The 18,499-nt window shown below is 53.1% G+C and overlaps 1 protein-coding gene across 1 annotated transcript in view; it reads left to right on the top strand.

Moving 5' to 3' along the window:
* Window positions 1–17,329, top strand: part of LOC119104399 (cadherin-87A-like) — a 38,694-nt gene extending 21,365 nt beyond the window's left edge. The window contains exon 19 of the mRNA XM_037228096.1: window positions 17,292–17,329. Within this exon, the coding sequence (XP_037083991.1) occupies window positions 17,292–17,329 (38 nt within the window). The remainder of the gene's footprint in view (window positions 1–17,291) is intronic.
* Window positions 17,330–18,499: the final 1,170 nt, after the last annotated feature.

Raw genomic sequence — 18,499 nt, forward strand, 5'->3', positions numbered from 1 at the left:
ATTGAATGAACAAAACCCGTTGACCTAGAATCAGGTATGAAGGTCAGACCAAGGTCCAAACCAACCTGCTTTATTACTCTAGGGCATACTGTATGGGATAATTCCTTGTGCTTATTTCGAACTTATTGATAACAAAAATCGCATTATACATTTGCATTGGACATCTTAAAGGTCACAGTAGGTCAATGACATAAAATGACTCATGTCAACATTTTGTTTTTAGGAACATGCTGCCCCCCGCAGGGGCACCGGCTTTGGCCGGTGTAGGGGACTAGCGCCCCCTCGGGTCCCAGCTCCGGTAACGGGTGGACAGCGCAAGCTGGTCCTCTCAGGGCGTAGCGACCCTGCCGGTACGTGAGCTCCTGCTCCTTGTCCCACCCGCTCCTTCCACCTCACCCGCACTCCCACATCCGGCCCTATCACCATTCCTCATCCTCGTTTTATCGGGGTCGCCGTGCCCCCTCGCCCACGTCCCCGGGTTGATCGGATCCTGGTGGCTGAGGGGCGCGTCGTGCGGGTCAGTCACGGCACGTCCCAACACTCCACTTTGGCCAGAATATCCGGGGGCGTGGGGGATCCGTGGGGTCCCACACGGGTCTAGCGGCTTGTCGCTCGCGTTGCGATTGGGTGCTCTTTGCGGGTCTCCGCTTGGGGCACCTGACCGCGCGCAGCGGCTTAAGGGGTCAAGGGGTGGCGGCGCTGAACCACGGTCAGGACGGGGAGGGGTCTCCCCGGTTACACCTGACCGTGCGGGAGGCGTCGTTCGCCCCGTATAGCACCGGGGTAGCCCTGGCGGTACCACCACCCCCTGGGTGAGTGGGCCGTCCCCCAGTTGGGCTCCGAGGTGGGTGGGGAGCCTCGGTGCCGAATACTTAAACCGTACACCTATGGCAACTTCAAATAAAAAAAAACACCCGCACCCCGAAAGGGGGGCGGACAGAGAGTACAGGAAGTAGCGCGTCAGCGCCTACCCCTCGAATCTGTATTTTTCGAGGCGCCGAGAAGGCGCTGTCTTCCCTTTCGCCCTTTCAAAGGCGAAATGGGTGTGATCGTTTTGGAAAGGTGCTCCGATGTGATAAGCTGAAGGACAGTGGGATCGAGGTCGAGTTTCAGAATGGAGAGGACGCGAAACGGGCAATGACGTCGGATAGGTTTGTGTACTGCGTGCGGAATGCGGAAGGAAAAAAGGACGTGTCAGTGGCGATGACCGTTGAGGCTCACAGGACAAAGAACTCTTCAAAGGGTATCATCAACTGCTTTGACTTGAAAGATGTCAGCGAGGAGGAGATAGTCGACGGCCTTGCCGAGTTCGGAGTGACAGATGCTCGCCGCATCAAGGTGCGCAGGGGTGCGGAGTTGGTCCCCACCAACAATATCGTACTGACTTTTAATCGTCCTGACATACCATCTGAAGTAAGGGTAGGCTATGTGAAGGTGAAGGTGCGCCTTTTTATTCCGAACCCCATGAGATGTTTTAAGTGCCAGATGTTTGGACATACGAGGGATTTCTGCCGTAACCAGCCAGCATGTGGCAAGTGTGCTTCTCCGGAGCACCCGAGCGATCAGTGCACTGCAGCGAACCCGTGGTGTGTGAACTGTGGGAAAAACCAGAAACCTCACTCCACTTTTGATCGCGCATGCCCGGCGTACGCCAGAGAGAAGGAGATCATCGCACTAAAAACCACGAAGAACATCTCATTTCGGGAAGCAAGGGACTTATATGAACTGAGCCACCCTAAGACATCATATGCCACGGCGGCCAAGGCCCATGTCCCACCTGAGGTCTCCTTAGACCAGATGACTGGAACGCAGTTCATTAAACTGCTTACATCGTTCGGGCTGTCGGTTGTACCGGCGTCTCAGGTGCACGCCACAGCATCGGCAACACTGTCGTCCCCCGTCTCGTTGGCACCTTGTGCCCCCTCTGAGGCACAGGCCAGCGCGCCAGTTGTTACCTCGCCGCCCCACCCCACACCAGCCGAAAGCAATGAGTGAACCGTGGCCCGCCGGGACCGAACCTCTCGGTCTTTGCCAGTAAGCGCGCGATCACCGGCTTCACAGCCGTCCTCCCCAGGAGCATCACGTCCTACAACCCTGAGTGAGACGATGGGACGGAAACTGGACAACCTTGAGCGCCAAGAGGCGGAGAGACGGGCGCGCGAGGCAAAGCGTGCACGCCTTCAGGAGCAGGAGAGGGCAAAGGCAGCCAGTCGGCTGTCGGGTGCGGGCCCCGGGCATGCTCCCTCGGGGGAGGTTGTCCCACCTCCCCGAAAGCGTGTGGAAGCTCCCTCAGGCCCCTCCGACTCGCGGAGAGGCCCGTCTATGGGCGCTCCACCACCACCGCCGCCTAGGACCACGGCGTCGCCGGCGCCGGCTCAGTTTAGGACGGGGCGTCCGGAAAAGCGTGGACCGCCGGGGCCGATTTCGCCAACAGATGGCGGTAGTCCCCGGATCCGACCCAGGATCCGCCCGATCTCTTCGGGTTCTGACGACAAAACCCACAACCATGGGCCAGGCTCAAGCGCTGCTGAGTTCTTTTAAAACCTTACAGTGCTTTTAAAGCCTCCTCATTCAGTCAGTTTTACAGTGGAACTGTAGAGGTGTAAGGTCAAGCACCCAGGACTTGCAGACAGTTTTAAGCGCGCACTGCCCGGTAGCCGTGTGTCTCCAGGAGACCAAGTTGGCGCCTGATGCGGCCTTCAGCCTGAAAGGGTGCACTACCTTCCGCACTGACATGCCAACAGATACCGTTGCTTACGGTGGCGTTCTTTTGGCTGTACACCAAAGCGTACCTACGCGGCGTCTGGTGTTGAGAACAGACTTGCAGGCTGTCGGAGCAACGGTGAATTTCAACCGCCGTACCATAACTGTCTGCTCTCTCTACTTGCCACCTGGGGTTTCATTTCCATCTGGAGGACTACGAGAGTTAGTCTCTCAACTTCCTCCCCCTCTACTCGTTTTAGGCGATTTTAATGCACATCACACTGTGTGGGGGTGTGCTTCCACCAACACTCGCGGGAGGCTATGTGAGGCTCTCGTGCGTGACGAAGGTCTGTGCGTTTTAAATACAGGATCAAGAACGCATTTTACATTGCCATCCGGACAATCGTCGGTGCTAGACCTGAGCATTTGTAGTCCGCAGTTGGTACCGCACTTCACCTGGGATGCTTCAGAGGACCCCCTTGGAAGTGACCACTTTCCGGTCTGGGTTCGGTACCGTGGTGGTACTGTTCTTGGTACTCGACCTCAGCGTTGGAATTTCAAGAAGGCGGACTGGAGGGGATTTGAGACTCGCCTGGACGAAACGTTTTCCAACGATTTCGACTCTGCAACTCCGACTACGGAGGAATTTGCGTCTCTCGTGTTGGATGCGGCGAAAGGATGCATTCCGCGCACCTCCGGATGCCCTCGTCGTACTCCTGTACCTTGGTGGAGCGACGAGTGTCGCGACGCTATTCGTGCACGTCGGAGAGCTTTTAGGGCTTTTGACCGGCACAGCAGCACATTAAACCTCTTGGCTTTCAGGCAAGCACGCGCGGCCGCACGCCACACTATACGAGAGGCGAAACGTGCATCATGGCGCAGCTACGTCAATTTACTAAATCGCCACACGCCGACGTCACAGGTATGGGGCCGCATTAAGCGAATCGCTGGACTGCGTCCAGCAGTTTCTCTTCCCCGTACTGCGAGTGGGAAGTCAAGACATCACCACCCAAGTGATGTGGCAGAAGCCATTGGGGAAGCCCTGTCAGACCGTTGCCGAAATGGCACCTGCGATCCACGGTTTTTTGCGGCACAGGGCACGATGTGAAACTTCGCAGGTTAATTTTTGTACAGATGACGTCCTGACGTACAACCAAACATTTCACTATGATGGAGCTTCAAGCGGCCATTCGCTCGCTGCGTAGTGTAGCGGAGGGGCCCGACCTCATCCACAATGATATGATACGGCATTTTCCTCCCCGTGTACTACGAGCGTTGCTGGCAGTTTTCAACTGCATATGGGTGTCAGGTAACTTCCCGCCAATCTGGCGAGAGGCAATAGTAGTGCCTATTTTAAAGCCCGGGAAAAAGTGGGACGAACGCTCTTGACTACCGCCCGATCGCCCTCACATCTTCGCTTTGTAAGCTCATGGAAAGAATGGTGAATGTGCGGCTCCTCGTGGACTTTAGAACGCCAGAACTTTTTCACGAATGCTCAGTGCGGATTCCGTAAGAACAGGAGCACGATGGACCATATCTTAACTCTTGATACCGCAGTGCGAGCCGGATTTAGTAGCAAGCGTCATACCGGCGCCATCTTCTTTGACATAGAAAAAGCTTATGACACCACATGGAGGACATGGAATTATGATGAAGTTACTCGATTGTGGCATCCGTGGTCACATGGGAAAGTTTTTACAAAAACTTTCTGACTGACAAGATTCTTTCGGGTGCGTGTTGGTTCTTATCAATCCGACAGGTATCCACAGGACAATGGTGTGCCTCAGGGCAGCGGTATTAGTGTCATTCTTTTCGCAGTGTGATGATAAACGACATAGGGGGACACGCTTCCACATGGGATCAGCCGTTCTCCTGTTTGTAGACGACCTTGCTTATCTGGTGTAGCTCATCGACCACTCGCACGATGGAGCGACAGCTGCAGCTGGCTGTCCACACGTCTGGAGAAGTGAGTGTGCGCAACGGTTTCCGGTTTTCTACATCGAAGACAACTGCAGTTCATTTCTGTCGTCGTCGCCGTCACTGTCCTGATATGGAAATCAGGCTGTATGGGCAACGCGTCGCCAATGAGAATACCGCGAATTTCTCGGTATACGCTTTGACCGACGCCTAACATACCGTGAGCACATCAAAATCTCCGCGACAAATGTTTAAAATCTCTAACATCCTAAGGTGCGTGGGACGTACGTACGTCATACGGTGCTGATAGGAGGACACTCTTACTCCTATACCGCTCCCTGATTCGTTCAAAACTAGACTACGGCTGTTTTATCTACGACAGCTCATTAGACCTGATCAAACGTACTCTGAACACGGTGCATCACGCCGCACTCCGTATCGCCACAGGGGCTTTTCGGACATCGCCCATAGACAGTCTTCTGGTGGAGGCTCACGAGCCCCCACTAGCATTGCGAAGGCAGATGCTGGGACTGCGCTACACGTGCGAGCTGGCGCAGTTCCCAGATCATGCCACCTACAAAGCAGTGTTTTCGCGTAGCTTACCAAGGCTTTTCTTACGTCAACGGTCACCTAAAACTTCTCCTTTCTGTGTACGAATGAGAGAGCTTTTAGATGCGAGCGGCCTGAACCTACGGCGTGTCATCAGACCTAAACCCATGGAGACTGCTCCCTGGGAGCTAGCATCGCCAAGAGTGGATGTCTCCCTATCAAATATGCAAAAGCAACGTGTCCTCATGGCGGAACTCAAAGGCGCAGCTTTAGAGCACATGGCCTCCTTTGACGGGTACAAGATGACTTATACAGATGGTTCGAAGACGGATGCAGGTGTAGGGTGCGCTTTTGTGTGCGGATCGACCACACGGTCATTTACACTGCCTTCACACGCGTCGGTCTACACTTCCGAGCTTATAGCCATTAGCAAAGCTCTCTGTTTTATTGAAGTGGACGATAGCAATCTGCATGTATTTTTCCGACTCCTTGAGCAGCCTGCTGGCTGTTAGCGGCTTCTCCCCGTCGAATCCACTTGTTCAGGACATTCAATCTCGTCTTAGCTCACTGGATCGAGCAGGAAAAACGGTCGTTCTATACTGGATCCCAAGTCACGTGGGGATATGCGGAAATGATCTTGCTGACGCGGCAGCAAAGCGCGCTACGACAGGGACTAGAATTCCTATAACACCACTACCTGCTCAAGACATGTACCCCGCAGTGTCGCTGTTTATGCAGAAGCGATGGCAGTTCTACTGGAACTCGCTGAGCGCCAACAAGCTGCAGTCGGTGAAACCCCGCATTGGATTATGGCAGTCGTGCTTTCGGGACAATAGGGTGGAAGAAGTTGCCCTTTGCCGGTTACGCATAGGTCACACATATGCTACGCACCGTCACCTGCTATTGGCTGGCGACAGACCATGCTGCGGTCGATGCTCTGATCCACTGACCGTGCACCACGTACTGGTCGCTTGCCGCCACCTTACTGCAACGAGAGCGCAGTTTTTCGGACGCCACGTCCAGAGTCGCACGCTATGCGACTTTTTAGGGGATTCTTCGAACATCGTCGGGTTTAGTAAAGTGCTCCAGTTCCTTCGCGCTATAGATTTTCCTGTAATCTTCTCATCATGATGCTAGGGCCGATCATCACGGTTCTATAGGGTGACCTGATTGATGCACTTCTCTGATTGACGGCTCTGCATGAATCGATAGTTATGGGCGCTGCATGACCTTTAGCAGTCGATGCGCCCTTAATCCCCAAATCATCATCATCATCAGGAACATGCTGCCTGGCATTACTTTTGTGGCTTATTTAAATGCAAAACTCAACGCAGTTTTGTATGAATTGGGCCACCATAACCTTTGAAAGTTCAAAAAGGTCACTGACCTTAAATGAGCATGTGACCTTTTGATTAGGACATGTATCTAGGTTCTGGGGGCACTTTGGAGGCCAGCTTGGAATTCGACCTTGTTTGAACTTATTTGACTCCAAGGTCATGACCTAAGAATATCAAACTTTGCCCTAAGTGAGCTTACTTACGGGTCAACCCGCCCCGTAATTTTGGTGTCTCTAGTTCTCTTGATTCATTAGATCTCAGAGGGTCAAATTGACCCCCTGCCGAGCGAAGAGCATTCAACCGGCCAGCCAGGCGCATGTCAAATATCAAATTCAAGGCCAGTTAATGAGGAACTTCACATCACCCCAAAATTATTATCAGATTACAAACGATTGAGCATTACCATTGTCTGCATCCCATAAACCAGCGTCTGTCAAAAGGTTTTGACCTGTCGTGGTAATCCTGAAGGTCAAGGTAAGGTTCAAACAACGGGAGACTTCAAATCACCAAACTGTTACCAGCGTATTTCTTTTTTTAAGCATCAGAATCTGCCCCAGCGCATGACATAGCGTTCATTAAAAAGTCCTGGCCTCTCAAGATCGCCATTCAAGATCAAATTCAGCTTCGCAAAATATTGCAAAACCGATGTTGGATTTGGTGTTCTCGGCTGAGAATTAAAAGTTAGAATGGAATGTGTGAGTGGAATGGACTATTCGCTGCGAAATCAAAACTCGCCACAGAAAAGCTAGATAAATCACTAACTTGATGCATGTCATAAAATTGCAGCAGCAATGACGTCGTTTTGACACCGCGGAGGAGATACAGTGTGATTTTTTATCATGCCTGATGAGGACGCATGGTGATGAATCATGATGGCTGGGAGCGTTCTGTTGACATATTCGAAGGGAATGATAGCCAAAAGAAAATGAGGCACATCTCTTGCTTGCAACAGACGCAGCCTTGGAACCTTATTATGGTACGTCGTACTGACCAAGCGATGTTCAGTACGCTGCGACCGAGCCCACAATGGCCACAGTCATTGTGGCACAGTGACATGACAGTGGGTTGTCAGACGTTAAGTTTTTTAGGCTGGGGACACGCTGACTGCCTCGCTTGTTCTGCAGCCTTATGATCTAATGATGAGATGGTGTGAGACTATGTTTGGAGTAGAATGGTTAAAATCACTGCCGTCGCGTTCAATGTCGGCAGTGTAGAGGAAAACGATGTAAGAGAAAAACGTGGGAAACAACCGGCAATGACAGCAAGCACTCGGCTCACGTGAACATCGTGTGACGCGGACTGCACCTGTCCGCGCCGAGAGAGTAGTGCTGTGTCCATCCCGAGCGTCTCAGTTATGTGACGCGGACTGGACCCGTCCGCACCGAGAGTAGTGCCGCGTCCACCTCGAGCGTCTCAGTCATGTGACGAGGACTGCACCCGCCCGCGTCGAGAGTAGTGCTGCGTCCACCTTGAGAGTGTCAGTTCTGTGACGAGGACTGGACACGTCCGCGCCGAGAGTAGTGCTGTGTCCACCTCGAGCGTCTCAGTTATGTGACGCGCGGACTGCACCCGCCCGCGCCGAGAGTAGTGCTGCGTCCACCTCGAGCGTCTCAGTTATGTGACGCGCGGACGGCACTCGCCCGCGCCGAGAGTAGTGCTGCGTCCACCTCGAGCGTCTCAGTTATGTGACGCGGACTGGATCCATCCGCTCCGAGAGAGTAGTGCTGCGTCCACCTCGAGCGTCCCAGGTGGTGTCAAAGGATTGCTTCTACTGCCACGGAAGAGCGTATCAATTTGTAGTGGTATCATTTAAAACAGCTAGAACAACCTTCGCTTGAACATTCTTCGCCATCCTTCGATGGGCTCCCCGTAATGAAGCAGGGCGGACACATTCTGCAAAATATACGGCGACGTAAGTGGACGTGTCGGTCGTTGGCAACCCTGTGGGCACTACACAAGGGCATGCACAACGTATAGCAGGAGACCACGGCGTGAGTACCAGTCAGAGGTCCTCGATCGTCTTATCGGCGCGGCTCGGCGCGCGTCTCGTATGTGGGGCCAATACGATGGCGACATACGTCGGACCTCCCCTTTGCCCAGGTACATGCGCACATTGCAACGCTTCACCTTGTGATTCAGCGTTTCCTCCCCCGTCCATCAAAAATAGAAGAAGAGAAGGTTTTTTGTATTCGGCCTCATGATAGTCAGAATCACTCGCGTTGTGGTAAGCAAGCAGAGCGGCGGCCCTGGTCGTGTCGGCCCTCGCCTGTTGACACGCAGTATGCGTCAGCCTATGTACGCCGGAGGGGCGTGGCCGGGTGACCTCTGAACTCGCGAAGGCGCGCTCGAGAGCGTTCCATGCAGACCACGATGACACGCAAGATCTCGTGCGCGGGTTAACGAGACCGTAAGAGGCGTCTGAGACGGCTTACGGCAATTGACCAGGTTCCCTATGTAGCGAATGACATGATAAATACGTAGACAATTAGCGAGCCTCGATGTTGCGGAATGCGTGAGCAATTAGGGGGCACCTACGAAAATACGCAAAAACACCGGCGAAGCGAGGCGACTCGGGGAGGGCGAGAAAGGGACGTAGCCGTTACGGCATGGAAGTCCCAGTGTGCGTGCCCCCGTTCCAACTTTATGACGCGTTTGTGCGTACGTGATCATGTGTTAACACTTAAAAACTTCACGCAGATACGTTAAAATCAGCAAATCGAGAATATGCCATGTTGTTTACGACACGCGAGAAATTGCGCGCCTTTGCGGAAATCTTCTTTCGCTGGAGGGGCACTCAGTCCTCTGCACTCCCTGATTTTTCTCTTGCATTGTCAGGGACGTCCGTGTTCACCGGCCGGGCCTCTGTCAGAGCAGCTGCCAGGGCCGCTGTCCGCTGCACGCCATGACCGTATCCAGAATTTTTCGGCATGAGTGCATACCTTGTTCAGCTCAAGGACAGTTACACTGCATAAGGCGCCTGAACCTCGTCCGGCGCTGACTATGCTCGACAGTGAAACTACAATAATATTCTGATATAGACCTGGCTTATGAGGTCTTTCAAGAAATCTAGTCAAAACAAGTGGCATAACCTTGCAAGGCGCTAAATTCTTCTTGTACTGTCAACTAGCAAGAAACCAGCTTAAAAGTTACTGAATAAGCATGATGCGTTGTGTAAGGTTACAGCAACACGAAACAAACGGATTCTTCCTTTACTTTGCCAGCTCTATCACCAAGCCTCAGCACCAGTTCGTCGTGCTGTAAGTGCTTATCCGCTTCTCTTGGCAATGTAAAAACCGCGCTGGACCAATGCGCGCCCGACTGCTTTCCAAACGAACTGTTGTTTTAAAGCGTGCAAGCATTTTTTTATATTTCGGGCTGTTCTCTCGGAGGCGGGTGGGTTGTTCGTTGGGTCACGGGCGGTCCGTTCATTAGGTCACGAGCGGGCTCCTCGTTAAGTCACGGGCGGGCTGTTCGTTGGGTCACGGGCGAGCTGTTAATTAGGTCACGGGCGGTCTGTTCGTTAAGTCACGGGCGGCTGTTCGTTAGGTCATGGGCGGGCTGTATGTCACGGGGGGCTGTTCGTTAGGTCATGGGCGGGCTGTTCGTTAGGTCATGGGCGGGCTGTTCGTTAGGTCATGGGCGGGCGGTTCGTTTGTACGGGCGGGCTGTTCGTTAGGTCACGGTGGGCTGTTCGTTAGGTCACGGGCGGGCTGTTCGTTATGTCACGGGCGGGCTGTTCGTTAAGTCACGGCGGGCTGTTAGTTAGGTCATGGGCGGGCTGTCTTTTTATTCGATGTCACCTGTTCTAAGTCACTGGCATGTTCGTTATGGCAAGTATGTCACGGGCGGGCTGATTCGTTAGGTCACGGGCGGGCTGTTCGTTAGGTCATGGGCGGGCTGTTCGTTATGTCATGGGCGGGCTGTTCGTTATGTCACGGGCGGGCTGTTCGTTAGGTCACGGGCGGGCTGTTCCTCCATCAGCAGCCGCAATGTCCCTCCTTTCCAGCCACTCCGACGTGTTCAGCTTTCAAAGGCCACCCACTCTTAGTCCGCCCAAGAAACTCCGCGGAGCCTTTGCGTCGCTCCACTTGATCCTGCATCTCACTGTGTCGGGCCTAGATGAAAATAAACATGAAGGAAAACATATCCCGTTTCGCGCATTTGCCCTCCCGACGCTTAACGTATTAAAGGGCTTGCGACCGGGTGATGGGTATTAAAGGAGCCGAGAACTTGTACATCAGTCCAAGAGCAGCGCCACGGGTGTTGCGTTGGGGGGGGAGGAGGATTTTTCAGGGGCCCTTGGACATAATGGGGCCTCCTCGTGGGACCTCCTGCGCAGCGTAGTACTCAAGGAGAGAGGCACCGATGGTCCCCTATCACGCTGTTTTATGCATGACGTCTAAGTAAATAAATGTTGACAATTACAAATAAGGAATGGCAGTACTCTAACTATGCAGCTAATGGTCTCGCTAGCCGCTAAGCAGGACCTCTCGTTTCAGAAAAGGGCTCCCGATGCATAGAGGACCTCCGTAGTCCAGAACAGGATACATACTTTTCAGTCGAATGCTGTAGTTAATTCACGTACACTGCAGTGGCTACCAGGTTTGGATAACGAGGTTTATTGCCCTGGGAGAGCTCACACATGCCCTGGGAGATCTTACACATGCCCTGGGAGAGCTCAGGCAGGTTAGCAGACGTGGGGAGGGGGGTTACCGCCGCAAACCCCTTCGATGCAACGCGTACGTCGGTCCGAGTGGGAAAGGAAGGTATGCTTTTCTGCTTTGCGTGGTGCGGTAACATTCGCAACAAGCCAGCTGCAAGCTGGCAGGTCTAACATTTCCAACCAACACAAGACCAAAAGACTGATTACAAAGTCGGCTCAGCATCCTACAGCATGCTTTAATACTAGCTTTGCGTAAGTCAAGCGTAACGACCGTGTGCTGGTATTGACCCCACCATTAGGCAACACAGACCACCGACATGGCTGCAACCATGGCAACGGTGCCGACACAGGGCATGGTATGGCGGAGACTCATACATTATCTCAGCACGATGCATTAACGGTGAAAACCATCACTGATCGACACATAACGTCCATTAGGGCGCGGCTCATGAATACCCAGACTCGCTTGGAGCCACGGGGTCGACCGAGCCCCGTCAGGTAGGTCACTGACTGGAAATTCAAATCAGTACGTTGTGCTTTGCATAAAGCCGTGCACGTTCTCGTCAAAACAAGTCCAACAGCGGACCTGTGACCATATCGCGCGCCACTGCGTTCAGCGGCGCGATGCTGACATCGTGTACCTTTGCCAGCGAGGAGCGCGTAACCTCGTGTGATACACATACGCTTATATGATATACATGATATATATATATATATATATATATCATATGCACAGTATACGATATACGATAGGACACCAAATTTTGCGCTGTTGGGTGGGTGGAGGAGAGCAGTGAGTCCTCTCTGAAAACGCCCTTTACATCCATGTGGTGAGCAATGTTTTTTTCCAAATGTACATCTACCACACAAAATTTACATTTCGGCTAACCAAAAGCTCTTACAACTCGGCTTCAGACCAGCTCAGAACTTCATTTTTGTCAAACTCACCCGGGCACTGATCAAGCTCCTTTACACAAAAAACATAGCAGTTTTCTGTTCAAAAAGGTGGAATGATCGTTTCACAGGCTTTCTCAACCTGTGTTCTCTTCATATTGTTTTCAAACGACCACGCACAATCGGGAACCATCGTCGTTCACCATCGGTAACTATCGTTGTTCTCGTCGGACCATTGTCGGTGACCGTCGCACGATTACCGGACGATGGCAAATTTCTGGCCAGCGGGGAAAAATACACGGACTCTTCTAAAAAATATGGTACTATAAAGGCGTCACGATTAAAATGATAATACTTAAACGGAAAGTATATAAATGGTGCGAAAACGTAGATTGTAATGGCAGATACTCCTGACAGGCTCTGAACCTAAATTGCCTGCTCAGCTCAATTCTTGTACAGGTACACCGCATGCCAAACACTGAAGTTGTAGGGAACATTAACATTGCAATGAATAGGCACCTGAGCTACCATTCACACATTGATAAAGCGACAAAAAAATGTGTGGGTCTTTTCATATGAGCATACCATGCCAGACATTCGATGTCAAGAGCGACAGTGAAACCTATCTTTCGGTATCTGGTGTTGTCCAATTCCAGTGCCTTTTTCGAGATATTGAATGCGTATGGCCCTTTATGGCTCTGAAAACTCTTTAAACCGAGTGAGGACAATGAAACAATTGTGCTGGCCGCGTTATGTGTGCGGTGCAAGCGCGCACCGGTATCGAATATCTGTCACGAGCTTCAGTTATTTAATGTTGCCATCACTGAGGTATAACAAAGAGCGGTAATCGTGGCTTTACGATGCAATCAGCTGCTGAATTTACATGGCGTCGCCCGCTGCTCGGCACTGCCGGGAATCGATCCCGCACCCCCGGTTTCCCAGACGGGCACCTTGACCACTGCGCCACCGGTACCCTAGCTAGTAACAGCAAGCGAGCTGGTACGAAAGTACGGGTTGTGCTAGATCCATCACCCAATTGCAAGCAGTAGCCGGAATCTCTCGTCGTGACAGTGGGGAGGGACGGGACCGACTAGCGTCGCATTCGAGCGAGGACACCGCTCCGCCCGACGAGGTCCGTGTTGTGATGGACTTCGAGCTCGACGAGCATATCGAGACCATATGCCACCCACCGTACTCTCCCGGTCTGACCTGATCACTCGTCAGACTTCTGACAGTTTGGAAATAGGAACGAACGCCTCAGTTGACATTTTTTCGGAGGACATTGATTCCTGTTCAAGACCGCGTTCGGAGTCGTCGTTCGCGAGTGCGAGAACCATAACCACGGAAGGGTTTCTTCAGAGCTATCGGAGCTAGGTGAAGCCGTGGTTGATGATGGCGATCACTCGAGTTTTGGGGCACATGGATGTCGGAGATCATGTTGCGCCCATAGCCACCATTGAAGATACCGCCCCACATTTCTATGCCGGCTTTTGAACGGAGATGATCTTTCTCATAATCATTCTCTGCAGTCCGCAGCCATGTGTATTCTTTCTTTCTTACTTCTCTCTTTCTCTTTTCCTCTTGTCTACTTTATTTTATCTTTCCTCTTTCCTCCGTCCTTTTCCTCTTCTTTCTGAGCCTGATGCGCGTGACTTTGTGCAGCCTATGATGCATCGCCCATGGGAGTCACCGGGACATGTATGACGTCATAAAACCGTCATGCAGGACCCCCACCTCATTGGCTGTGCAAAGCTCATAGTCAATAAATATATAGACAATTAAACATTTGTGTTGTCGGCGATGCAACATGGATTATCTCAACGACAGACTGTAATCAACTGATAGTGAGATTTTCCTGATGATTGCACGCCTCGATCGTGCGCCGCGTTTCGTCATAAAAAGCAGGCATTTAGGCAATTACTGGATATGACGAACATACCACTAAGAGCCGAAAACTCTATTTCGGGGCTTGTGCCACATCTCAAAATATTAAAATAAGCATGAGCTCTGATGAAACAAGCTCACTTCTAGCTACTGGCGTACTTTAAAGTGAAAACTGCCAACGCAATTTATCTGTTAAGTATGCATATATATATATATATATATATATATATATATATATATATACGTATATATATGTATATATATATATATATCAAAAACTGCGTAAAAATCTTTCGTAGGGCGAGGGTTGAAATAACATGTCAGATAGAGCATGCGACTGAAAGGTTCACAGTCCGAAAAGGCCGCCAAGCGAGTAAGGTTAAAGAAAGGTCGTACTTTGCCATCCCCCCCGCCCCCCATCCGCATCGTAAAAACTGTTTTATGCGTCGGCTGGTTAGAGCATTGTGCCAACTTGTGTGCGAAACGTATTCCAGGCATTTATCCCCTGAGCGACAACCGTGGCTCGTCCGCCCCCACCAAAAGGCTAATGTCTAGAAATGTCCTGAATGTACCTGTGGCAATGATAATTGAGTGGTGTGAGCAATGAGTGGTGTGATACGCATTGTCCAACATGGATTTTCGCGAGCTGTGCGCACCGTTATAGATAAAACAACTGCATTCGACCTTAGAGGTTAGCAACGGGTAGTACAGCAGTAAGAATGCCACCAGATCCGCATGGTTCGAGGTGCGAGCGGTACACTTCAGAACGCTCCGAGCTTTAAAACGCTAGTTCCGTTAGACTGCAAATGATGTCTGCTATATGCCAATGGACTGTCTAGAAGCATGTCCAAGCAGCGCGTAGCCGGCTCGGCGGGGATCGGTTAGGCACAGAGACACGGGGATGGAGACGGCTTCTATTAATTAATAAAGCGTATTCAATTTCTCCAGCCGGGCCAACGACAGCTGCAACTACCGTTCCATAGAAGCTGTGTTGACGAGGGGCGCCAGACTGTGAAATCGCCAACGAATGAAGATCGATCAATCAATTGTGAGAGTGTATGTCCAGGGTCATTTATCGTGACTCGCAAACAAAGAAGACAATGCCCTGGCCACACCGTTCTTTTGCAGGCATTGTTATGAGCGTTGTTACGAGATATTGCTATGAGACATTGTTATGAGTAATGAACGTCAGCATGAACTTTGGACAGGTCAGCGAGGAAGTTAGTCAAAGGCAAGAATGTGTGGAGACGGATGACCAGATCGTATCGCTCAACGGATCTCGTAATGATTTTTTTATAATATACCATAACACCATGCGCTATCACATGCATTTTAATACCAAAAAACGGCATCAACGAGTTACCCCCTGACAATGACGTGGACCGTAATGTCCTGCGTTATGTGGTGTGCCCCAGTTTACTCCGATTTCCCCTAAAACCGCACTGGTCGTCTGCGAAAATATTCTACCGTTCTAAAAACCATGGCGGACGGACAGTTACATCTGCTTACATATAATTTACATAAAGAACAGCTTACATATGGATGGAGCACGCGCAATGGGACGATAATCTGCTGGATGTGCTGCACGGTTGCTGGGCTTCAGAATCGACACTTTAATGGGCTCACTCCACGGCGCCTGAAACTCACCATCCTCCCATTATCGGTGGGAGGCCACCAACAGCGCCTCGATCGCCAATCCCAATCGTATTAACATGCCAGTATGGGTTAACTCCGGGCCTTTCGCCACGCTGCACAGGGAGTGGACAGCAGATTCAGCCAGGTCGTCGTGACTGGCCTGTTATAAGATTTGTGGTCAGCAGTGGTCAAATCAGTGCGGATTTATAAAAGCTGCTGGTATGCTTCTAAGTGGGAGATAAGCTGGTGCTGGAGATAAGATGATGCTGGAGATAAATAAGAGATAAGATGGAGATAAGACTGCTCTGGATAACATAATGTCTCTATTCAGTAAAAATGCTCCCCAATACATCATTGTTTGATTGCGTCATTGTGTCTTGCACAACATCGATTAAGAGCCAATTGACGGCCGTTATATCTGAGAATAGCTCACGAACGCCAGAGTGGCTCACGAACGCCAGATATGAGCCACTCGACAATTACGTCATTCACGGCTTCAGTTGCAGCATGTGTCATGTCCGCGCGGGCGAGTGTCACTCGGGTTCGACACGTTGTCAACAAATACGATTGATGCTTTGTTTCGAACCCCACACGCGCACGACTCGGAATCTTGACGGCAACTGTATTTCTGTGCTGCCACACAAAATAAACAAAACTAAGGGCTACCAAATCCCTGCATCACTTTCCCTGTATGAAGGGAGGTGATGCAGATATATTGCATCCCATCACCTCCCCCCAAGACGCTTGCGGAAGGGGATGACGCGGGACGTCTAACATAGGCCCAATGTTGACACATGAGCGTGACTTAACGCCCGACTGAAAAGATAACTCTAGGCTGAACGAGCTCAGGCTGCGGCAAAACAAGAAACACACGAGGGCTGCCGGCTGACAAGTGGAGGGGGGGGGGGGGGGGTCGTCCACACACACGTGTATGTCGGGTCTGACCACCTGATTGACAGACGCTGTGGTTGGCGGCGGTCCTCGGCTCCCGCTGGGGCGGGGGCGGGGGCGGCGGTGACGCCACAGGCGCCGGGTCCGTGATGGGCGTGATGTCAGACGCAACGCACGTCTGGTCGCCGGCCAGGCTGGGCGGTGAGTCGGCGGTGATGTCTGGAGTTCCAGCCGTGCTCGACACCGGGTCTGACCACCAGACAGACAACCGCCGAGTGGGTCGAGGGGATCGGAGCGGAGGTGGCGGCGACAACATAGGCACTAGCGCGGTGTTGGCGGGTGTGTCAGCCGCGGGTCGTGGCAGGCCGTCGGTCAAGCTGGGCGGCGCGCTGTCATTGGGGACCTCTGACTCGGCGGTCCTTGTCTCCGGCGTCATCGGGGCAGGTTAGGTGCTCACTGGGGACGGCGCCGGCGGCGCCATCATCTGGTCCATCCACTATGTGATTCTGACTGTCGCTGGTCGTCGCGTGTCCTCCTGACTGCCGGCGCTGGCGATCAGGGGTTGAAGCGGACGGAGAAACGGACGATTCCGCCAGAAGCTGCGGCCGCTCGGTAGCCGGACGAGGTAGTCACGCCGCGATCCGACGCCGGTGCCGGTGCCGGTGCGGTCCCACAGATGAGAGGTCGGATCCCGGATGAGGACGCGCTGTCTGACCCGAAGCGGGCAGTGACACCTCGCCGACTCGTCATACCGCTCTACGGAGCGCTCCAGAAGTGTTGCCGCCTTGGTATCGCAGTCGTCCGCGGCCTCCCGCCAGCGTTGAGCGAACGTACGGTGGTGCACCGGGACCGCTGAACGCAGCGGGTGACCGTACAAGATCTGCGCTGGAGATCGGCAGTCCGCCCGCGGGGTTTTTCTCAGCTCCTGCAGACCGGCTGTGAAGTCGTCCGCGTTCAGGTCTCCGCCGGCGGTGGTTTTCTGCACGAGCCGTTGACGGCCTTGACGGTAGCCTCCGCGTGCCCGTTGGACTGCGGGTAGTGAGGTGTTGACTGCTGATGGTCCCCACCCCACCGGCGGAAGAACTCACGGGTGAGCCGGGCGCTGAACTGGGGCCCTCCGTCGGTCCTGATGTAGGCCGGTACACCGGTGACGGGGAACCTGCCGCGTAGGCTGCTCACCAGGTCTCTGGCTGACGCCTCTCCGGTTATCCGTGACGCGAATGGCCAGCCAGAGAGGCGGTCAACGTAGACCAGGAAGGTCCGTCCGGCCCAGGCGAAGTAGTCCGCGGAGAAGGCTTTGAACACTCGCGAGGGTGCCTTCTCTGTCGTCAGGGGTTCTTTCTGCTGACTGGACAGGTGCAGTTGACATTTGCTGCAGGCGCCGATGAAGTTCGTGATGTCCTGGTCCACCCGGGGTCAGTACACCGCCTGCCGTGCCCGCCTCTTGGTCCGCTCGACGTCCTGGGGGCTGGCGTGAAGTTTCTGGAGAGTGGCGTGACGGAGGCACTGCGGTATCACCAACCGCCGACCGCACACCACCAGGCCGTCATCCACCGCCAGACAGTCTCGGAGGCCACCGTAGGGGCCCAGCAGCGGCTCCAGCTGCGTCCGATGCTCTGGGAAACCGGTCGAGATGGCATCTTTCAGCGCGATCATCTCCGGGTCCTTCTCGGCGGCGGCGCGGAGTTCTGACAGCACGACGTCCCGGAGCGGGCTGGCGCCACCGTCGGTGTTGGTGACGTCACTGACGAGCCTGGCGACCATGCTGGCGATCTGGTGACTGACGTCTTGTTCCGCTTCCTCGTCATCAGGCACTGGGTCATCCACGGGCGCCCGAGACAGCGCGTCTGGGATGGCGTGCGGCTTTCCCTGCCGCCAGGTGGCGGCGAAGTTGAACTGGTCGAGTCGCTCTCGGAGACGTTGCAAACGAGGGTTCTCGATGTCCGCCTTGCTTTTCGAGTTGAGAATGGGGATCAACGGCCGATGATCCGTCATCATCTCGAACTGCTGCATACCGCTGAGATAT

The sequence above is a fragment of the Pollicipes pollicipes genome, unplaced genomic scaffold (genome assembly GCF_011947565.3).
Source record: "Pollicipes pollicipes isolate AB1234 unplaced genomic scaffold, Ppol_2.1 Scaffold_6052;HRSCAF=7182_pilon_pilon_pilon, whole genome shotgun sequence".
Lineage (NCBI taxonomy): Eukaryota > Metazoa > Arthropoda > Thecostraca > Pollicipedomorpha > Pollicipedidae > Pollicipes > Pollicipes pollicipes.